This window comes from Macaca nemestrina, chromosome 1 (assembly GCF_043159975.1).
Source record: "Macaca nemestrina isolate mMacNem1 chromosome 1, mMacNem.hap1, whole genome shotgun sequence".
NCBI lineage: Eukaryota > Metazoa > Chordata > Mammalia > Primates > Cercopithecidae > Macaca > Macaca nemestrina.
Genome location: NC_092125.1, coordinates 213,177,329 through 213,201,338, shown reverse-complemented (window position 1 = coordinate 213,201,338; position 24,010 = coordinate 213,177,329). Strand labels below are relative to the sequence as shown.

The 24,010-nt window shown below is 40.5% G+C and overlaps 1 protein-coding gene and 1 non-coding gene across 38 annotated transcripts in view; one reads left to right on the top strand and one right to left on the bottom strand.

Moving 5' to 3' along the window:
• LOC105483079 (eukaryotic translation initiation factor 4 gamma 3) overlaps nt 1-24,010 on the bottom strand; it is a 369,254-nt gene that overhangs the window by 11,720 nt on the left and 333,524 nt on the right. For all 37 annotated transcript variants that reach the window (XM_071099229.1, XM_071099204.1, XM_071099202.1 and 34 more), the window contains 4 exons: nt 18,366-18,538; nt 8,846-8,971; nt 7,333-7,414; nt 4,794-4,892 (listed from right to left, as the gene is read on the bottom strand). In XM_071099229.1, the coding sequence (XP_070955330.1) occupies nt 4,794-4,892; nt 7,333-7,414; nt 8,846-8,971; nt 18,366-18,538 (480 nt within the window). The remainder of the gene's footprint in view (nt 1-4,793; nt 4,893-7,332; nt 7,415-8,845; nt 8,972-18,365; nt 18,539-24,010) is intronic.
• LOC112426938 (U7 small nuclear RNA) lies at nt 18,746-18,807 on the top strand. Its single transcript, XR_003018328.1, has one exon. It is a non-coding gene; the product is annotated as a U7 small nuclear RNA (small nuclear RNA).

Genomic DNA, 24,010 nt, shown 5'->3' with positions numbered 1-24,010 from the left:
AACGTGCAGGTTTGTTACATATGTATACCTGTGCCGTGTTGGTGTGCTGCATCCACCAACTCGTCAGCACCCATCAACTTGTCATTGCAAATGTAAATGCAAATTACATTGTAGATGTAAATATCAGGTATAACTCCCTATGCCATCTCTCCCCTCCCCCTCCCCATAATAGGCCCCAGTGTGTGATGTTCCCCCTCCAGAGTCTAAGTGATCTCATTGTTCAATTTCTCAATGTTCATGAGATATATTGCTCTACAGATTTTTGAAATGTCTTTGGTTTTGGTATCAGACTAATGCTGGCCTTATAGAAGTACCTGCTCCTCTTCAATATTCTGAATAGTTGTACAATTCTTTTGTTAAATGGGTATTATTTCCGCTTTGAATGTTTGGTAGAGTTTACCAGTGAAACCATTTAAGCCTGGACTTGTTTTGTGGGAATACTTTTAACTATGAATTCAATTTCTTTAATAGATATGCAGGTTATCCATCTCTTGAGACAGCTCTAGTAGTCTGTATCTTTTAAGAAATTTGTGGCTGAGCGCAGCAGCTCACCCTTGTAATCCCAGCACTTTGGGAGGCCGAGGCAGGCGGATCACCTGAGGTCAGGAGTTCAACACTAGCCTGACCAACATGGAGAAACCCCATCTCTACAAAAAATACAAAATTAGCCAGGCGTGGTGGCACATGCCTGTAATCCCAGCTACTTGGGAGGCTGAAGCAGGAGAATCACTTATGTTCTCCTGAGGTTATGGTGAGCCAAGATCATGCCATTGCACTCCAGCCTGGGCAACAAGAGCAAAACTCTGTCTCAAAAAAAAAAAAAAAAAAAAAAAAGAAAGAAAAATGTGTTCATTTCAACTAGTTCAACTACATCGATGTATTCAACTAGAGTTACTTCTTTTTGAAGACAGGGTCTCACTCTGCTATCTAGGCTGGAGTGTAGTGACAGGATTACAGCTCACTGTAGCCTTGACCTCCCAGGCTCAAGCAATCCTCCCACCTCAGCCTCTTGAGTAGCTATGATTACAGGCATGTACCACCATGCCTGGCTTATTTTTGTACTTTTTGTAGAGATGGGATTTTACCATGTTGCCCAGGTTGGTCTTGAACTCCTAGGCTCAAGCAATTTGAGCCTTGGCCTCTCAAAGTGCTGGAATTACAGGCATGAGCCACCATGCCTGGCTGATGTATTTATTGACATAAAGATTATTCATAAAATTTCCTCACCCACTTTTATGTACAGAATCTGTGTTGATGTTACCGCTTTCATTCCAGATATCAGCAATATGTACCTTCTTTTTAAACTTTTTTTCCTGATCAATCTTGCTAGAGGTATCACTTTTATCTTCTCAAAGTACAGGCTTTTTTTTTCTTTCCGAGACGGAGTCTCGCCCTTTTGTCCAGGCTGGAGTGCAATGGCGCAATCTCAGCTCACTGTAACTTCCGCCTCCCGGAGAACCAGCTTTTGATTTCACTGGTTTTTCTCTAAAAAGTCTTCTATTTCATTGATTTCTGATAAAATGTTTACTATTTCCTTTATTCTATTTACTTGGAGCTTCATTTGCTCTTATTGTTCTAATTTCTTTCTTTCTTTTGTTTCGTTTTTTTTTTTTTTTTTTTTTTTTTTTTTTGGTTGTAGGGTCTTGCTGTGTTGCCTGGGCTGGTCTCTCAAGGTCCTGGGCTCAAGCAATCCTCCTGCCTTGGCCTCCCAAAGTGTTGGGATTATAGGCATGAGCCGTTGTGTCCGGCCTTATTTTTCTAATTTCTTAAGGCTGAAGCTGAGGTTATTGACCTTTCTTCTTTTCTAAATGTCAATGACATGTTGTGTTTTCGTTTTCATTCAGTTAAAAATGTTTTTTACTATCCTTTTTCATTGCTTCTTTGACCCATGTGTATTTAGAAGTATGTTGTTAAGTTTCTTAGTGTGCATTGCCCTAATTCTTAAAGGTTAGATTAGCTGCACAGGCAATTCTACATTTACTGTTCGTTTCTCAGCACTGTGAGATTATTCTACCATCTTCTGGCTTTCATGGTTCCTATTGCAAAGTCTATTTTTTTGTGTATTTTTTTTTTGAGGGGGAGGCAGATAGGTAATGTGCTTCTTCTTTCCAGTTTCTTTAAAATCTTTCATTTGTCTTTGGTATTATGCAGTTTCACTAAAATATAATTATCCTGTATGGCATATAAGGACTTTCATTATAGATTTGTATATTTTATCACTTCTAGAAGTCTCAGCCACTGTCTCTTCAAATATTGCCTCTTCTCCATTCAGGCTAATTTTCCTTCTGGGACTCCAATTAAGATAGTTTAGATGGTCTCTCATTCTTTCCTCCAAATCTCCTAACGTATCAACATATCTTAGATAGCTACCTACAGATTTTGGGGGGTGTGTGTGTGTGTGTGGCTTTTGTTTGTTTTTTGTTTTGTTTTTTTTTGACAGGCTCTCGCTTTGTCTCTCAGGTTGGAGTGCAGTGGTGTGATCGTATCTCACTGCAGCCTTAAACTCACAGGTTCTAGTGATCCTTCTGCCTCAGTCTCTTGAGTAGCTTAGGACTACAGGTGCACCAATACACCCAGCTAATTTTTTTTTTTTTTTGAGACGGAGTCTCGCTCTGTCGTCCAGGCTGGAGTGCAGTGGAGTGATCTCGGCTCACTGCAAGCTCCGCCTCCCGGGTTCATGCCATTCTCCTGCCTCAGCCTCCTGAGTAGCTGGACTACAGGCACCCATCACCACGCCCGGCTAATTTTTTTTTTCTGTATTTTAGTAGAGACGGGTTTTCACCGTGTTAGCCAGGATGGTCTCGATCTCCTGACCTCATGATCCGCCTGTCTCGGCCTCCCAAAGTGCTGGGATTATAGGCGTGAGCCACTGCGCCAGGCCCCGCTAATTTTTTTTTAGTAGAGACAGGTCTCACTATGTTGTCCAGGCTGATCTCCAACTCCTGGCTTCAAGAGATTCTCTTGCCTCAGCCTCCCAAAGTGCTAGGATTATAGGCATGAGCCACTGCACCCAACCTTTTTTTTTTTTTTTCCAAATCTCTTTAACCATTTTGACTAGTCTCTTGTTTGCTCATTTTTGTGATTTCTTCTCTTTAATATGGTATTGTTTTATATTCTGAATGATAATTCCATTACCTCAAGTCCATGGGATCTAAATCTACTACTTATTGTCTGTTTACTTTTATCTTTACTTCTTTAATTGTATGCTAAATGAACACCAGTGTCAACTCATATATTTAGATAACTTGTATTTGTAGAAAATAAGGGGACCTAAGTTGAGGATGTTTCTCCAAAGAGCATTTTGATTTGCTTCTTCTGGGAGCCAAGGTAATACTGAACTGGGACTAAGTCAACTTTTTCCATGACATCTGACATCATTTGTAATAGTATCTTCCCATTGGGCTATGTGTCCTTTGGGCAAGATGCCTTTCACATGTAATTACTATTCATAGTTCAGGTTTCATCTCTGGCTTTTCCCCCTCATTAATTCTTTTTGTCCCTTTGAAGGAAATTACTTCCACCTCTTCTGAGTCCAGCAACACATCAGAAGTTATGCTTCACGCAGGTTCTTATTGCTGTGGCAAGAAAGTTCTTCAGTGTTCTAGACTACAACCAAAAAGAAAGCTAATGTGCATAGCAACCTAATATAATGTCTTTATCCAGAACAATATACTTATTTTAAAGTCATTTTCAGATTGCATTCTTGTTCTCTTTTTATCTACGGTGATTTTTTCTTCTCCTTATTCCTGATTTTGTTGGCTGTCTTAGCTTTAGTTTTCCTCATGAGTTTTAAGATTTCGATTTTCAGTAACGTTTTGAGAGAGTTTTGTTTTCTTTCTGTTACTTTTCTTGATCTAATTTGTTTTATGGTTACCTCAATCTAACAGCCTACAAATCCTCCTGTAGGACCAGATTATACTGACCATGGGGTCTTCTGTTTTGTAGATTTCTGGATTTAGTTACCAAGTCAGTAGGCGGGATAGCTAAGTATAAGGGTATAAGACTTATAGCCTGGGTCTTATACCCTGAGTATAAGACTGTGTCTACTTCCTTGCACTTATTTACCTGTGCAGTTTCAAGTTATAAGCTTGTCTCTAATCTTCCACCTTATAATAACAAGTCTCCATTCCCCACAGAATAACTTCTGGCTGCTTCTGCCTGCCATCAGACCCAGAAATCAGGAGACAGCTTTGGCTCTGTCACCCTGCTTTACTTGTCAACTTCATTTCTGCTTCCTGGAGCTTGTTTTTCTACAGGTTGCTAAGTCTTTTACATTTTCTTCTTTTAAACATCAATCATCTGATGACCACACAGTTGCAGAGTGGCTTTAAAAGCATGAACTTGGCCGGGCGCGGTGGCTCAAGCCTGTAATCCCAGCACTTTGGGAGGCCGAGGCGGGCGGATCACAAGGTCAGGAGATCGAGACCATCCTGGCTGACACGGTGAAACCCCGTCTCTACTAAAAAATACAAAAAACTAGCCGGGTGAGGTGGCGGGCGCCTGTAGTCCCAGCTACTGGGGAGGCTGAGGCAGGAGAATTGCGTGAACCCGGGAGGCGGAGCCTGCAGTGAGCTGAGATCCGGCCACTGCACTCCAGCCTGGGCGGCAGAGCGAGACTCCGTCTCAAAAAAAAAAAAAAAAAAAAAAAAAAAAAGCATGAACTTAAAATGACATCTTTACCAAAATTCCGATTTTGATGTAATTTTAATGACTGGAATACGAAGGCAATTACCTTCATTTCCTCTATGAAACAGATCAACTATCAAACAGCAAAAGGTAAGCCTTGTTCTTACCTGCTCCAAAAGAAAATTATGTACATCTTCTCCTTCTGGTAAAAAGTCCTTCCAGCTGAGGTCAGCCTCCCTCCATAAGGCTCCCACTTTCTTATGGCTCTAAAATAGAGATAAATTCAATCCATTTACTTTCACAGTGGAAGAAGAAATAGAAAAAAAAAAAAAAAGATTTGCTTGAAGTCAAAGAGTGCAAAACCCAAAAAGCTAAAAAATCAAAACTTTTCCAGTGGGGCATGGTGGTGTACACCTGTAGTCCTAGCTACTTGGGAGGCTGAGGTGGGAAGATAGCTTTCACCCAGGAGTGTGCGTCTAGACCAGGCAACACACACAGCAAGACCCGTCTCAAAAACAAACTTTTCCTCGCTGATAAAAAGTTAATCTCTTAAGACCTGTGACTTTCAAACTATGTCTGAATGCATATAAATATAATGGTGAATAATTGAAGTACAGCTGCTTAAGGTTAAATACTTTATTTATGAGGTGACTAATCTGGGGAGCTACAAGCTGGTTATTTGGGGTTTATAAATATAAACATCAAAAAAAGTCCAATACATAGAGTTTATAAATTCCACACTGTGTCTTTTCCTAGATAGCTCTGTATGTATCTGCTATTAAAGCCATTCAAGAAGCCTCACTAGAATCCCTCTTTGTAATAGATCACAGCGATGCTGCCTGATACAAGGAGGCTTAAGGCAGCTGTTGTTCCTGAACCAGGAATGAGAAGTGTTTCAAGGGCAAGAAGCACAAGGTTGAGCCCAAGAGAGACAATAAAGAAGAGCTGTTGTCAGGTAGAAAAATGTGAAGAGGTGCAAGTCCTCTAGCTGGAGAAAGTCACAGTGAAAAGGAAAGTGCCAGGTCTGAGGCTGTGGCTGTCACCTGAGAGGCATATATTAATTACTTCATAGAGTAACTTGTCCAAGGCACAGCTGAAAATATGGTGGAACCAGAATTTGAACCCAGGAATCTAGCTCCAAAGCTTATACTCTATGAGAATTTAGTTTTATTTAGAAGTAGGGTTGTGCTGTTTCTACACATAAAAGTAAGAATGTGAGTTTTATTTTTAGTTATTATTATTAATTTTTGAGACAGAGTCTCTTTCTGTAGCTCAGGTTGAAACGCAGTGGCACGATCTCAGCTCACTCCAACCTCCACCTCCCAGATTCAAGTGATTCTCCTGCCTCAGCCTCCCAAGCAGCTGGGATTACAGGTGCCTGCCACCACATCTGGCTAATTTTTGTATTTTTAGTAGAGATGGGATTTCGCCATGTTGGCCAGGCTGGTCTCCAACTCCTGACCTCAAGTGATCCACCCGCCTCGGCCTCCCAAGGTGCTGGGATTACAGGCATGAGCCACTGTGCCGGCCAGAATGTGAGTTTTTGTTCTTGTTTTTTTTTTGAGATGGAGTCTTGCTCTGTTGCCAGGCTGGAGTGCAGTGGCATGATCTTGGCTAACTGCAACCTCCGCCTCCCGGGTTCAAGTGATTCTCCTGCCTCCGCCTCCTGAGTAGCTGGGATTACAGGTGCATGCCCCCACGCCCGGCTAATTTTTGTATTTTTAATAGAGACAGGGTTTCACCATGTTGGCCAGGATGGTCTCGATCTCTTAACCTCGTGATCTGCCCACCTCGGCCTCCCAAAGTGCAGGGATAACAGGCATGAACCACCATGCCTGGCCAGAATGTGAGTTTTAAATAAGGACTAAAGTCAAGTAGGTCAGAGAGGAAGAAATTTTGGACATAAAAACTAGGGTTCAGTAAAAATTTTAGTGCCATTAAGCAAAGAGTAGTATTAACAAATAATCAACAGAACTAGAGACCAGGATATTTAGTGCATCTCTTTATGAATAACTACCACACAAATGGGATACAGAAGGACTTCTGTATCAGAGGGAGGAATGAAACACTGGCTTTAAACGTTAAAATCTATCATCCAATATCTTTGGGTCAGGTGTAAGTCAGAAATCACTCCAGAATCTTCATTTCTGAGTTCTATTTTGTTTTGACATCTCTTGTCCCTCTCATCCTAGACATTTAATTCCCTTTGTGATGCCACGACACTTCCCCAAACCTCTTAGACTTTAACAGAGCACTTTCACACTCTTTTGAAATTATTGGTTTAGATTTATCTGTTCCCACTTTATAGACTGACAGCCTGCCACAGACTTTATAGACTGACAGCCTCCAGCTCTATGGAGCTTTTCGTTGAAATCTATTAAAACATATAAATGATATACCTATTTTGTTTCAAGGGAAGAAAAAATCACCAACCACAAATAACACGTCTTGAGATTCTTTAGAATTATACCAAATCTAGTCGAGATTTGATAAGTCTTCCCCACGATATTAGTAAACAGAAGGACAAATGCACCTCAGAAAGAAACTGGGTTGAAGCAGAGACCTTACTCTTTTTTCAAAGAATAAAAGGAAATAGAATTTCTTGCACCCTGAGACCTAAGCTATTCACAGATAACCCAAGATCAAGATCACTGCACTGCCCTTCCTAATAATGCTGTTGAGGCTGACACTCAGTTTAACACTCACCATTTGTTTGCATAGTAGGTGCAATATTTCAGAAAGCAAGACCCCAGCTCTTCCAACAGGAAGTAAAGGTTTGCTAAATTCTCTGTAAAAGACAGGAGCAGTGAATAAGTACCTCTGAAGAAATCCTTTCTTCTAGAACAAGAGGCAAACAATGTGTGACAAAAAGCCAGACACTGTGCAACCTAAACAATACTGGGCAAGCCAAAGCTCCAGGACATGCTCTAAGTCATTTTCAGGAAAAGTTCCTGAAAAGGAACATGCGAGTTCTTGGTTTTTACCTTTTTCTTTAACCACTTCAGTGATAGAAGCAACACAAAGCTCAGACTCGGTAATCTGTTTGTTTATATAAGGTCTGCTTCAAGCTAAAACAAGAAGCATCTTAGGTAACAGGGAGTTGTGATGCTTTCATAAAGTTTTTTTTTTTTTTTTTTTTTTTTGAGGCAGAGTCTTGCTCTGTCGCCAGGTTGGAGTGCACTGGTGCAATCGCGGCTCACCGCAATCTCCAATTCCCTGGTTCAAGCGATTCTCCTGCCTCAGCCTCCTGAGTAGCTGGGATTAAAAGCACGCAACACCACACCCAGCTAATTTTTGCATTTTAGTAGAGATGGGGTTTCACCACGTTGGCCAGGATTGTTTTGATCTCCTGACCTTGTGATCCGCCTGCCTTGGCCTCCCAAAGTGCTGGGATTACAGGCGTGAGCCACCATGCCTGGCCGTATATAAAGTATTTTTAAGAAAGGAAGCTTTTCTTTATAGATGAAATTATGGATGAAACAGAGAAGGGGCCAATTTTTTAATAGTCTAAATCAGTATTTCTCAAACTGTGTTCCATAGGATATCTATACTTTAAGTGATGCAATGCTGAATTAAACAAAGCTAACTACTTTTTATTTATTGCTTTATTATAGGACTCTCATAAACTTTAATATGCTAAATATGTTTTGTTAATCTCAAAGAAAAGGGACATGGCAGTGTGCAAAGTTTGACTATATAAACAACTTATGCGGAAACACTAGTGTTTCAAAGAACAGAGTTTGGGAACCACTGGTCTATATAATGTAGCATCCATTCCCCACTCATATCCAAACTTAGGAATACTTGAGATCTGTTTCTTTTATTATAATCATGAGCATGTACTATGGGGTACCGCAGTCTGACAAGCTACAGTGGGAAAATATAACTACTTACAGCACTAGCGCAATGATAGACACAAAAGCCAGATTAACATTAAGCTTCTAGAAGCAGTCATCTTCCAGTTACACGATTCTGGAGCCAATCTATTATCACAACTACCCTCAACAGACCACAGGGCTATCATATCCCCAACATATCTCAGGTGTAGACCTAGCATAATGTAACATTTTTACACTGAAATCAGAAGTCTTTAAGAGTCACAGGCTGCATTCAGGAGTCTCCAAAAGCAACCATGGGATAGTACTATGCTAGAGAGCTAGCAGGTGAGTTATGTGTCAGTTCTACCTGACATCTATCAAGAGAAACAAGTATAACTTACGTGGTAAGTTCTCTCATGGAGATTCCGCCTTCTTTTAACATGGGGGTCACCAGTTCAGCAAGGTACAACCAAATATGGGGAATATCAATGGCCATGTCATCTGCCAATTCCAAAGTTTCTGAAAAACTGAAAAGGAATGGGGGTAAAAATAACATGCAAATGTAATTCAAAAGTTAAGATTAAATAAAAAGATAAAAAAATCAATCAACATATACATATTAATCACCTGCTATGTTAGGTACAGTCTAGCCACAAAGTAACTGGTTAACACATTACCATTCTCAAAGAGATTATGTCAGCGTGGGGAAAAAGACTAGAACAGACAAAAGCATACTTGCAGATAGAGCTAATACTCTGAAGAACATGAACTATGGTACCAGAAGGAGGTCAGAAAACACCTCCATATAAAGGTGACATTTGAAAGCCTTAAATGATGAAAAAGAGGACAGTCCTGTGAAGTTCTAGGGGAAAAACTATCCATTTAATCCCGTACTATAAAGAATTCACCACAGTTGAATATCACGTCCTCTGAGTCAATCAAAAGCACTGACTAAACACTTACTGTAACAAAGATCTGACACAAAGAAAAGGCAAAAATCTGTGTCCTTGAGGAACCTTACAATGGGTAAAAAAACTGGATGGATATAAAAGAGTCTGACAACATTACTAACATTACCATCATTATTACATGTTACAAACTGTTCTATCTCTACAGAAAAGCTAATGGTTTCAGACTTTTGTCCTATGAATTATAACTATTTCTCAATGTCAAGCAAATGGGAATTAAATGTAAAACTTAGGAAAATCAAATATAAAATACCAGCAGTCTTATGTAGGCTAAAAATCACAGCTATTCACTTGGAAGTAGAAACAAACAACTCAAGATGTTGTTAATTATTTCCATATACAATATATTAAAAAGTACAAAAGCAAATGAATTTAACTACAGGAGACATACACATAACTGCAAGTCATAAGGAAAGGGAGGAATGAATTGAAGGGCTAAGAGCAGGTGGTAATTGTATGCATGCCCTTTCAGATCTCTACAATTGTAAAATGTGTGCTTTTCCACTGCAGTTCCAGGTTCTAGCCAAAGTACACCACCCTTTTTTCAGAGGCCTACATGTCAGTAAAACTTTTCACTTAAAAACAGCTACTACCGTGGGCAGGGTCACCATTCTGAAGCTGCCATTTCAAAACAGTTTGCAGCTCAGCCATATTACCTAACTCCGGGCTTCATGAATCCTTAATTCCAACTTTCTGACCTCACAGCTTGCAATTATTTGACGCCGAGGACAGTGTCTGTGCTATGGCAAATAGATGTCAAATAATTGCAGGTTCTCTCATTATGTGCATACTTTGGGTTCAGTTAATGTACCCCTGATGGAATATAATCTAGCTGGACTCCAGGATTTCTAGGTTAACCACCTGACCCTGCCAACTCCTGCTCCATGGGCTAGCAGCATAAATGAAGCTGTTCAATGGGCCCAAGAGACAACTGTAGCCATGCTGGTCTTTCAGCAGTATATCTGCTGCTATTTTTATCTCATATATTTTACCTCATTACAAATAAAATATACCCATATTCTTGCCTTGGTTTTTTACTCCTTGATCAGTCAGTTCATCATGGGACAGTCTGCAGAATACAATCAGTGGTCAAATCTATACTGCTAACAAAAACCTTTTTTAGCTGAACATAGGATTTCCAGAGAACAAGCCTGTAAGGAGCTTATTGTTTTTTCAGGTTTACAGTTCCTAAATCCTGTTGCATGATTCTAAAAGAAAAATCCTAAGTGTGCGGAAACACCTAGGTAATAACTGTTTTTATGTCTTTGCACTACTACGTAGCCTATAATAATGCTTTGCACCACACGTATTTTCTAAAAGCTGAAAAAATGAAACAGAGCTACATCATACCCTTGCCTCTTGGCATGTAGTGACCATCACAGTCATTGGACTGTCAGGCTGTTCTTTGGCTGCAGGGAAAAAACCACAGCCATTGGACTGAACTTTGGTAGGGTCTACATAGATGAGACTGCAGATATCCCTCCACCCATTTCAATTACAAAAGCTCCACTTCATTTTATATACTGGGTTTTTGTCTAAAATTTTAATTGTAGAAAGGGATACACGATTAAAAGAAAAATATTTTAAAATTTTAATGCAGTAAAGTTCCGATAAGAAATCTTTTAAAAAAGCAAAATAATGCTACCACAATTGAAAGTGGTATTGTCAAAATAACCAGAAAACAAATTACAAAATGGCAGTGGCAAGTCCTTATCTATAAATAATTATATCAAATGTAAATGGATTAAATTTTCCAATCAAAAGACGGAGTGGCTAAATAGATTAAAAAATAAGATCTGGCCAGGTGCAATGGCTCATGCCTGTAATCCCAACACTTGAAGGGGCCAAGGCAGGAGGATCACTTGAGCCTAGTTGTTGGAGACCATCCTGGGCAATGTAGGGAGACTCTGTCTCTATAAAAAAATAAAAAAAATTAGCCAGGCATCATGATACATGGCTATGGTCTCAGCTACCCAGGAGGATTGCTTGAGCCCAGAAAGAAGAGGTTGCAGTGAGCCTTGATTGCGCCACTACACTCCAGCCTTGGTGAGAGAGTGTGACTCTCTCTCAAAACTTAAAAAAAAAATAAATGAAAAATGAGATCCAACCATATGCTGTCTGTAAGAGACTCATTTTACTAGTAAGGACATTAACAGACTGAAAAGGAAGAGAAGAAAAAAGATATTTCATGAAAACAGAAACCAAAAGAGGGCAAGGGTAGCTATACTTACACAAGACAAAAAGGACATTAAGTCAAAAACTGTAAGAGACAAAGGTCATTATGTAACGATAAAGGAATCAATTTACTAAGAGGATATCACAGTTATAAATACATATGCACCTCACATTGGAGTACTGAAAAACATAAGGCAATTAATTATCTGAAGGGAAAGATAGACTACAGTACAGCAAGAGTAGGGGACCTCAACACCCTTCTTTAAACAATGAACAACTCATCTAGACAGAAAATCAGTAAGGAAACATTGGCCTTGAATTATACTTTAAACCAAATAAAAATATACAGAACATTCCATTAAACAGCAGCAGAATACATATTCTTCTAAAGTGCAAATAAAACATTCTCCCCAATAAAGCATATGTTAGACCACAAAACAAGATTTAACAAATTTAAGAGGACTGAAATAATATCAAATATCTTTTTGGATCACAGTGCAATAAAACTTGAAATCAGTAACAGGGGAAATCTTGGAAAATATCCAAACATGTGAATGTCAAACAACATTCTCCTAAACAACCAATAGGTCACAGAAAAAATTACAAAGGAATTTTTAAAAATACCTTGAGACAAATGAAAATGGAAACACAACATACCAAAACTTATAGAATGCAGCAAAAGTACTCTTAAGAGGGAAAAATGAGTATGCATATCAAAAAAGAAAAAAGATCTCAAACAATATACCATTACACATCAAGGAAATAGAAGAACAAATTAAGCCCAAAGTTAGCACAGGGAAGGAAATAACAAACATGCAAACAGAAATAAATGAAATAGACACTTAAAAAATGAAAGAAAAAAAAAAATCAATGATACTCGGAGGTTTTTTTTTTTTTGGAATAATGAAGAAAATCAAGAAACCCTTATCTAGACTAGGAGAAAAGAGAGAAGACTCAAAATAAGGAATGAAAGAGGAGATATTACAACTGATACCACAGAAATACAAAGGATCGTTAAGAAACTACTATGAACAATAATATGGATAATCTAGAAAAAAACAGATAAACTCACAGATACATACAACAAATCAAGACTGAATTATGGCCAGGTGCACTGCCTTCAACCTATAATCCCAGCACTTTGAGAGGCCAAGGTGGAAGGATCATTTGAGTCTAGGAGTGCAAGACCAGCCTGGGCAACATAGTGAGACACCATCTCTAAAAAAAACAAAAAATGAGCTGAGCATAGTGGCATGCACCTACTGTTCCAGCTACTTGAGAGGCTGAGGTGGGAGGATGACTTGAGCCCAGGAGGTTGAGGTTGCAGTGAGCTACGATGAAGCCACTGCACTCCAACCCGGGTGACAGAGCAAGACCCTATCTCAGAAAGGGAAAAAAAAAAAAAAAAAGGCCCAGGACTAGATGGCTTCACTGCTGAATTCTACCAAACACTTGAAGAAGAACAAATTCTTCTCAAACTCTTCCAAGAAATCGAAGTGGAGAAAATACTTTCCAAGTCATTTTACAAGGTCAGTATGGCAATCCTCCCACCTCAGCTTCTTGAGTAGCTGCAGCTATAGGCACCCACCAGCATGCCCAGATAGTTTTGGTATTTTTTGGTAGGGATGGGGTTTCACCATGTTGCCCAGGCTAGTCTGAAACTCCTAGGCTCAAGCAACTTGCCCACTATGGCCTCCCAAAGTGTTTTTTTGTTTTTAAAGATAGGATCTCACTCTGTTGCCCAGGCTGGGGTGCAGTGATGTTCTCATAGTTCATTACAGCCTTGAACTCCTGGGCTCAAGCAATCTTCCTGCCTCAGCCTCCCAAGTAGCTGTAATTATTGGCATGTGCCACCATGCACAGCTACTTTTTTTGTTAATTTTTTTTTAGAGATGGGGTCTTGCTATGTTGCCCAGACTGGTCATCTTGAACTCCTGGCCTCAAGCCATCCTCCCACCTTAGCCTCCCTGGTAGCTGAAGATTACAGGTGCGAGTCACCATGTCCAGCCTATGTAAGGTCTTTTACCAATGTAGAATTGCTGCAAGCAGTCATAAAAGTTCCAGAAAAGTAGTCAAGGAAGAGATAAGAATTTCCTCTCTAACAAACACCTCCCAAAATGAAATATTAATGTATCAATCTTCCTCTAGGGTACATATTTTGTGTCTATTGTCCACTCTAATTTTTACAACCTTGGTCTTCATTTGTTTATTACACTTTCTTTTTTTTTTTTTTTTTGAGACGGAGTCTCGCTCTGTCGCCCAGGCTGGAGTGCAGTGGCCGGATCTCAGCTCACTGCAAGCTCCGCCTCCCGGGTTCATGCCATTCTCCTGCCTCAGCCTCCCGAGTAGCTGGGACAACAGGCGCCCGCCACCGCGCCCGTCTAGTTTTTTTTTGTATTTTTTAGTAGAGACGGGGTTTCACCGTGTTCGCCAGGATGGTCTCAATCTCCTGACCTCGTGATCTGCCCGTCTCGGCCTCCCAAAGTGCTGGGATTACAGGCTTGAGCCACCGCGCCCGGCCGTTTATTACACTTTCAAAGTCATTCCAATTCTGTGACTAACAGCAAACTGCACTCAACTATATTTATTAGACAGTTTTTAAAAAGTTTTCTGAAATCATGATATAAAAAGACTATCAACACAGTTTGAAGTGCATGTACCTATACAATAATGCTTCTACCTATCTACCTACCGACCTAACTTGTGTCATAAAGTATTTAGATTCAAGTCCTGAAAATCTCAGGAGAATGGCTTGATGTTATCTTTGTGGAGGTATGTTTTACACACAGCAACTATTATGCTCACAGTTGACGTAACATCTTGTAAGGAAAATTCCAAAGGCCCTAAAAGCTATATTCATAAAGCCTATTTGAAATTTTTGTCTATTTTACTACTTTGCAGCAGTGCATACTCTAAAGAGAACCATAGGGAGAAATGGCAGATTAGTAACTAGCTCACCAGGGATCAGTATACCTGGAGGCTTTCTCCCTTTTTTTTTTTTTTTTTTGGAGATGGAGTCTCACTCTGTTGCCAGGATGGAGTGCACTGGTGCAATCTCGGCTCACTGCAACCTCCGACTCCCTGGTTCACACAATTCTCCTGCCTCAGCCTCCCGAGTAGCTGGGATTACAGGCATGCACCACCATGCCTAGCTAATTTTTGTATTTTCAGTAGAGATGGGGTTTCACCATGTTGGCCAGGATGGTCTCAATCTCCTGACCTCGTGATCCGCCTGCTTCGGACTCCCAAAGTGCTGGGATTACAGGCGTGAGCCACCGCACCTGGCTGCCTTTCTGCTTTCTAACCTTCCCAGGGTTATCACTGGCTTGGCAAGCTAGGCAGAAACTGCTTCCCCAACTGTTCAGACGTTGACATCTAAGCAGTAGCAGCACCCAAACCAGCTGATCTCAGAGGCTCTTCCACAATACTATGGAAGGACAACACTATCTTTGTAGGTTAAGAAATAGAAGCAAAAGACAGGGTATCTTCATGGCTCCAATAAATGGTCCCCCTAGACAGTATGAACCATTTATAACTCAGGTTTTAGAAGGGATTGTGAAATTCTCATCTACTTGCAAGACGGCTCCTGGCGGACACTGACATGAAGCAATCCCTACCATTTCCCTCTTAGAAAAAGGTGGGCACTAAATTGTCAGGCCTCTCCATTCAGAATAAAATAGTACAACTTTTACATGTCTTGGTCTAAGGTCCAAGACTGGTTAGGTCTAAGCATCAAAAGTTAGGCCTGGAGACACTGCACTGCCTCTAGTTGCAGAAGGAGGCAGGTATGGTGAAACATGAAGTAATTGCTGAGACACAGAAGTGTTAACCTCATTTTATGTCTAAATAAAAGGTAGTAGTGTGGTAGTTATTGCCAGCAACAGCAATTCTACTATCAACAACAAAAGTGTAGCCACCATGTCTGGTTATGATATTCTTTCTTCAGGGAATCCCACAAAGGGAGAAATGCAAATGTCTGAGATGTCCTAGAGACTAAGTTAGTATCTCACAAGTTCAATTATAGCCAATAATGGTAGACTATGCTTCCGGGGATCTTTATAGATATGAATCAACTTCTGAATATAGTTTGAAGAGACAGAAAATAGTAAACAATAATTTACCATTATCATTTCCAGAATTTTCTGAGGAATATATCATAATACCTGGGTAATAAGTAACTATTTATAAATGGATATCCTTGTCACTCCAACAGTATTATTTCTAGGAAATTATAGTTTCAAGTCTGCTGGGGGGACCATATTCAATCTGATTTTGAGGGTGTACATACCTTCATTTGCTCTTACCATTTGCACTGGCTAGTTACTGGACTGAATTGGAAGCTTCTCTTTTAAAACTGGGAAACCATCCTGGCCTTAAAAACCAATAACCACAGCAACTTTTGCCAAAATTTCTTACTAACTGGTTCAAATGGACTTAATCTAGTCATTCACTGAATTCAGAGCAATCTAGCTTATTGCTGAAAGAAAACTTTTTTTTTTTTTCCATACAAGGTCTCATTCTGTTACCTAGGCTGGCGTGCAGTGGTGTGATCATGGCTCACTGCAGCCTGGACCTCCCAGGTGCAATCCTTCTGCCTCAGCCTCCCAAGTAGCTGGGACTATAGGTGCACACCACCATGCCCAGCTAATTTTTGTATTTTTCGTATAAATGGAGTTTCACCATGTTGCACAGGCTGGTCTCAAACTCCTGGGCTCAAGCGATCTTTCTGCCTCAGCCTTCCAAAGTGCTAGGATTACAGGTGTGAGTCACCATGCCCAGCCTGAAAGAAAACTTTTTTTTTTGAGAGGGAGTCTCACTCTGTCACCCAGAATGGAGTGCAGTGGCACAATTTCAGCTCACTGCAACCTCTGCCTCCCTAGTTCAAGCGATTCTCTTGCTTCAGTCTCTGGGTAGCTGGGATTCGTGCCACCATGCCTGGCTAATTTTTTGTATTTTTAGTAGAGACACGGTTTCACCATGTTAGCCAGGATGATTTCGATCTCCTGACCTCGTGATCCACCCGCCTCGGCCTACCAAAGTGCTAGGATTACAGGTGTGAGCCACGGTGCCCAGCCTAATTTTCATAGTTTTAGTAGAGACGGGGTTTCACCATGTTGGTCAGGCTGGTCTTGAACTCCTGACCTCGTGATCCACCCGCCTCGGCCTACCAAAGTGCTAGGATTACAGGTGTGAGCCACGGTGCCCAGCCTAATTTTCATAGTTTTAGTAGAGACGGGGTTTCACCATGTTGGTCAGGCTGGTCTTGAACTCCTGACCTTGTGATCCGCCCGCCTCGGCCTCCCAAAATACTGGGATTACAGGTGTGAGTCACCACGCTTGGCAAGAAAACTTTTTAATGATCCTAGGGGCAAGTTTAAATTTTCGAGGACCTAGAAGACAATGTTATCATTGTCTACAAAATCAAATGAATAAATTCAACAATGACTTTTTTGTTTTTTTGAGACTAAGCCAGGCAGAGTGCAGTGGTGCAATCTTCGCTCACTGCAACCTCCGCCTCCCGGGTTCAAGCGATTCTTATGCCTCAGCCTCACAAGTAGCTGGGATTGCAGGTTCATGCCACTACATTGGGCTAATTTTTGTATTTTTAGTAGATGTTGGCCATGTTGGCCATGGCTGTTTTCAGACTCCTGATCTCAAGTGATCCACCCACTGCAGCCTCCCGAAGTGCTGGGATTACAGGTGTGAGCCACTGCACCTGGACAATAATGACATTTAATGGTTACCTTATTCTAAAAGGATGGCTATATGTGAAATGAATACAGAAAAATATACAGTGGCATTTAATCATATGTGCATTTAATTTATGAGAATATAAGCTTGGCAAAAAAAAAGAAAGGAAAATTACAAGTAGTGCAGAATTCTTACTGCCATTTGACTCAATAAGCATATGTCCAAGTGAGGACGAGATGGCAGATGCATATCCAATGTCCAGACCTTAGGAGATCCTAGTTGCTATTCCCTTAGAGAGTGGGCATCTGTCAGTGCCGGGTGTGACTCTGTGTTTATATTTGATACAACATGGCTCCTAAAACAAAATTTTTTACCAATGCAATTTTCACTTTAAACATTGGTTATACAACCTATGCCTGGGTAAAATTTTGTGGTTGAACCAAAAGGAACCTGATCTATGCACTTGTGATGATGGTATATCACAAATATACCAGAACCTGATCAAATGAGGATTCACCACCAATGACAGGCAGACCTCATCAAACCGTCCATTGACAAGAATCATAATGAAACCAAACTGAAACAGACTAAATCATTAAGAACATGGAGTTACATATCCTTCTCCATGAGGCTAGAGTGGGCAGACAAGTGCTTCCTAGCCACAATAACCATGGTTTATTAGAAGAATAAGGTTTTTAAATTTAAGACAATTTTTCAGAATTGTTCTCACAAAGAAAAGGTTTTTTCCTCAAAGAACATTTGGGGATCACATGTAAATGGGCTGCTAAAGGCCTCAGAGTTTCCCTGAGCCTAAGGGGTCTCTGCTACCTTACTTACATCATGATAGAGATCTAACAATAATATTCAGAAAACCAAAAGATAACCTTTATGCCCTAGCACAATCTATAAAATGCCATCACATCAACCAACATATATCAATATATTAATTGCATCATATCAACACATTACAGTGGATACAACTTTCATCTATGGAAAAAACTAAATACTTAAAGAGGTAAGTACTTTAAAAATTAACTGATACCCAAGAGCCTAGTAACTGAATACCACTCTTGAAGAGGATACCGACCCTTTGAAAAAGTCCTGTTTGCTGAGTTTTTCTGATTGTACCAGCTGATAGAGTAGTTGGCCCATGTGATCCCTGGTGATCTGGCTCCTTTCCAGGGTGGACTCCACTCCCACTCTCACAAAAACATGTAGCAGGCCCTGGGCATTCAGCTCTTCCACACACTGCACGGCTTCCTGTTCCAACAGCAAAGAAAGGCTTACTCCAAAATCTGGATAGTGTTACCAGAATGTTAAGATAACTTTAAAATCTTTTACTTAGAATCAGGAGAAAGCTCCATGAACAGGACAGTTTCCATATTTAAGTTTCTATTTGTTTAACATACTCTATAGCTCAGTAAATTGCAGGCTGATATGGGCAATATTAAAAGTCATACAAAAAAAGAGCATTATAGCTCTTTTAAAATTTGTCTAGTAGGTTTTCCAGTTTTTACCAGAGAACCGTTTTTATAAATAAAAATTTTTAAAAAAATGATGCATCTTTACAAAGTTAACATGTTTAGTTTAACAATTTTATTAAACATCACTCAAAGGGCCAGAGTCAAATGTATTTTTCTACATAATATTTACTTATTTTATGATCATTTATTTAAAAAATTGAAAATAGTATATTATGAAATAGATATTTAATGTCGTGATTCAAAAGCCTTAATGTGTCAACAGAGATTACTGTGTCTATGTAGGTTAATATTTGCTCAATCTTCAATGAAAAAAGTCTTCATATGAAAATTAAATTGAAGTGATATAGTTAGGTTAAGCATTAAAATTCTTTTAGTAAGTTTTTGTGGTATGCTTCTTAATTTGTGCTTGTTAACTGGTGTTTACTATAGAGTAATCCAGCCAAGTCAATATCTTTGGTCTGAAGGGTGAAAGCCGGTCAGCCAGAGTTGCTGATACACCAATAAAGCAGTGTACCTCTCTGCTCTCAGCTACTGGAAATTAGTCTGGTGCCCTGCATTCAAAATCTGTTGGTTCAACTTTTGAAGCAAAGTAGCTCTTCCAAGGGGGAGGATGTAGGTAGGAAGGGTGGTGACCTGATGCAGAAGGGAGGAAGCTCATCTAGGTGTCTCACCACTGATGCTTTTTCCTCCTTGCTCCTTTATTTAATACCTCCCTCACATTAACTTTTTATCTAACAAAATTTCAAGCCTACAGAAAAATTAAAGTCATATAATATACAACTACGTATCTTCACTTTGATTTAGATTCATCGTTTTCTTTCTTTCTGAATGTCCAAATTTACTATTAATGATGTCAATAAAAATATTTGATATATAATACATATTCAAATTTCCACAACTGTCTCTAAAGGTCTAACACAGCTTTTTGTTGTTGCTGAGTCCAGTTGAGAATCCAACTTTACATGTTATGATGTTGTTCATATTCCTTTAATCTAGAACGGTCCTTTCTCTTTTTTGTCTTTTCATGACATTGCCATTTTTGAAACATTCAAGACAATTATCATGTAAAATGGTTTCTTTTTTCTTTTGAGACAGAGTTTCACTCTTGTTGCCCAGGCTGGAGAACAATGATGCAATCTTGGCTCACTGAAACCTCTGCCTCCCAGGTTCAAGAGATTCTCCTGCCTCAGTCTCCCAAGTAGCTGGGATTACAGGCATGCACCACCAAGCCTGGCTAATTTTGTATTTTTAGTAGAGACGATGTTTCCTCATGTTGGTCAGGCAGGTTTCAAACTCCTGACCTCAGGTAATCGCCTGCCTCAGCCTCCCAAAATGCTGGGATTATAGGCGTGAGCCACCGCGCCCGGCTGTAAAAGATTTCTTATATATGCTTTTAACCAACTAATTCCCTTTTGTTTCTGGCCACATCTGTACCTCACACACAGTCTTAGTTTGTTAAATACATTACCACTCATCCTTCTTATTCCAACTTCCAGAATGTCACTTCTGTCTATTCCCTGGTCTCTTCATCCTTGTGGGTCTTTCACTTTTTTTTTTTTTTTGAGACGGAGTCTTGCTCTGTCGCCCAGGCTGGAGTGCAGTGGCGCGATCTCCCCTCACTGCAAGCTCCACCGCCTCCCGGGTTCACACCATTCTCCTGCCTTAGCGTCCCTAGAAGCTGGGACTACAGGCGCCCGCCACGACGCCCCGCTAATTTTTTTGTATTTTTAGTAGAGACGGGGTTTCACCATGTTCGCCAGGATGGTCTCGATTTCCTGACCTCCTGATCCGCCCGCCTCGGTCTCCCAAAGTGCTGGGATTACAGGTGTAAGCCACCGCACCCGGCCTTTTTTTTTTTCTTTTAAACAATATAAGGTCTCACTTAGTTACCCAGGCTAGAGTGTAGTGGCATGATTATAGCTCACCACTGCTTCAAGTTCCCAGGCTCCGGCAATCCTCTTGCCTCAGCCTCCCCAGTAGCTAGGACCACAGGTGTGCCACCATGCCCAGCTAATTAAAAAATTTTTTTTTGTGGAGATGGATATCTTGCCCAGGCTGGTCTTAAATTCCTGGGCTCAAGTAATCCGCTAGCCTTAGCCTCCGAAAGTGCTGGGATTACAGGGGTGAGCCACCATACCTGGCCCCTTGTGGGTTTTTTAACCTTACTTTAAGCCAATCAACATCATTGCTACGCCTTTTCCAAAGGACCTGTAAATGAATGCAAATATTCAATCCTCAAGCTGGGCGTAGTGGCTCACACCTGTAATCTCAGCACTTTCGGAGGCCAAGGTGGGCAGATCATTTGAGGTCAGCAGTTCGAGACCAGGCTGGTCAAGAAGGCGAAATCCTGTGTCTACCAAAAATACAAAAATTAGCCGTGTATAGTGGCACGCGCCTGTAATCCCAGCCACTCGGGAGGCTGAGGCAGGAGAATTGCTTGGAACTGGGAGGCAGAGCTTGCAGTGAGCTGCAATCGCCCCACAGCACTCCAGCCTGGGCAACAGGGCAAGACTCTGTCTCCAAAAAATAAATAAATTAAATAAATAAATAAATAAATAAATAAATATCAATCCTCACTACACGGAAGTGATTAAATGTTTTCTAATGGGAATTCATTCACTGTGTTTGCATAAAGGGTCAATTAGCTATATCATGATACACATTTTTTAAACTTTAAAAAGTTCAGGGGTACATGTGCAGGATGTACAGGTTTGCTACATAGGTAAATGTGTGTCATGGGGGTTTGCTGTAGGGATTATTTCATCACCCAGATACTAAGCCTAGTATCCACTAGTTATTTTTCCTGATCCTCTCTCTCTCCTTCCACCTTGTCCTCCAGTAGGCCCCAGTGTGCATTGTTCCCCTCTACGTGTCCATGTGTTCTCATCATTTAGTTTCCACTTACAAGTGAGAACATCAGGTATTTGCTTTTCTGTTCCTGCATTAGTTTGCTAAGGATAATGGTCTCCAGCAAAATCCATGTCCCTGCAAAGGACATGATCTTGGTCTCTGTATGGCTGTATAATATTTCACGGCGTCTATGTACCACATTTTCTTTATCCAGTCTATTGTTGATGGGCATTTAGGTTGATTGCATGTTTTTGCTATTGTGAACAGCGCTACAATGAACACACGTGTGTATGTGTCTTTATAAGAGAACAATTTATATTCCTTTGGGTATATACCCAGTAATGGGATTGCTGGGTCAAATGTTATTTCTGTCTCTAGGTCTCTCAGAAGTAGCCACACTGTCTTCCACAATGATTGAACTAATTTACACTACAACAGTATAAAAGTGTTCCTTTTTCTCCACAACCTTGCCAACATCTATTATTTTTTGATTTTTTAATAAGAGCCATTCTAACTGGTATCAGATGGTATGTCATTGTGGTTTTGATTTGCATTTCTCTAATAATCAGTGATGTTGAGCTTTTTTTTCTTGTGATTGTTGGCCACATGTATGTCTTCCTCTGAATACTGTCTGTTCATGTCCTCTGTCTACTTTTTAGTGTGTTTTTTTTATTTCTTGTAAATTTGTTTAAGCTCCTCATAGATGCTGCACATAAGACCTTTGTTGGGGGCCAGGCGCAGTGGCTTATGCCTGTAATCCCAGTACTTTGGGAGGCAGATCACCTGAGGTTAGGAGTTTGAGACCAGCCTGGTCAACATGGCGAAACCCCATCTCTACTAAAAATACAAAAAAATTAGCTGGGGGTGGTGGTGGGTGCCTGTAATCCCAGTTACTCGGGAGGCTGAGGTAGGAGAATTGCTTGAACCCGGGAGGTGGAGGTTGCAGTGAGCTGAGATTGCACCACGGCACTCCAGCGTGGGTGACAAGAGCAAAACTCTGTCTCCATAAAAAAAAAAAAGAGAGCAAAAGAAAAAATGACACCATAAAACCACCTTTGTCTGATGTATACATTGCAAACAGTTTCTCCTATTCTGTAAGTTGTCTGTTTATTCTGTTGATTGATAGTTTCTTTTGCTGTGCAGAAGCTCTGTCATTTGATTAGATCCCATTTGTAAATTTTTGTTTTCATTGCAATTGCTTTTGGCATCTTCATCATGAAATCTTTGCCTGTGCCTATGTCCTGAATGGTATTGTGTAAGTTTTCTTCTTCACAGTTTTGAGTTTTACATTTTAATCCACCTCTAGTTGATTTTTGTATATGGTATAAGGAAAGGGTCCAATTTCAATTTTCCGCATATGACCAGCCAGGTATCCCAACACCATTTATTAAAATGGGAATCCTTTCCCCATTGCTTGTTTTTGTCAGGTTTGTTGAAGATAATTGAAGGTGTGTAGTCTTATTTCTGGGTTCTCTATTCTGTTCCACTGGTCTGTGTGTCTGTTGTTGTACCATACCACATTGTTTTGGTTACTGTAGCCCTGTAATATAATTTGAAGTAGGTTCAGTGCAGTAGCTCATGCCTGTAATTCCAGAACTTTGGGAGGCCGAGGAGGGCGGATCACGAGGTCAGGAGATCAAGACCATCCTGACTAACACGCTGAAACCCCGTCTCTACTAAAAGTACAAAAAATTAGCCAGGCGTGGTGGCAGGTGCCTGTAGTCCCAGCTACTTGGGAGGCTGAGGCAGGAGAATGGCGTGAACCCAGGAGGCAGAGCTTGTAGTGAGCCGAGATCGTGCCACTGCACTCCAGCCTGGGCAACAGTGTAAGAATTTGACTCAAAAAAAAAAAAAAATATATATATATATATACATACACACACACACACACACACACACACACACACACACATACATGGTTTGAAGCAGGGCAGTGTGATGCCTCCAGTTTGTTCTTTTTGCTTACGACTGTCTTGGCTATTTGGGCTCCTTTTTTTGGTTCCATATGAATTTTTAAATAGGTTTTTCTAGTTTTGTGTAGAATGTCAAAGGTAGTTTAATGGGAATAGCACCGAATCTATAAATTGCTTTGGGCAGTATAGCCATTTTTATGATAGTGATTCTTCCTATCCATGAGCATGGGACGTGTGGTGGCTCAGGACTGTAATCCCAGCACTTTAAGAGCCCGAGGTGGGTGGATCATTTGAGGTCAGGCGTTCAAGACCAGCCTGGCCAAAATGGTGAAACCCCGCCTCTTCTAAAAATACAAAAATTAGCTGGGCATGGTTACAGGCACCTGTAGTCCCAGCTACTTGGGAGAGTGAGGTAGGAGAATTTCTTGAACTTGGGAGGTGGAGGTTGCAGTGAGCCGAGATTGTGCCACTGCACTCCAGCCTGG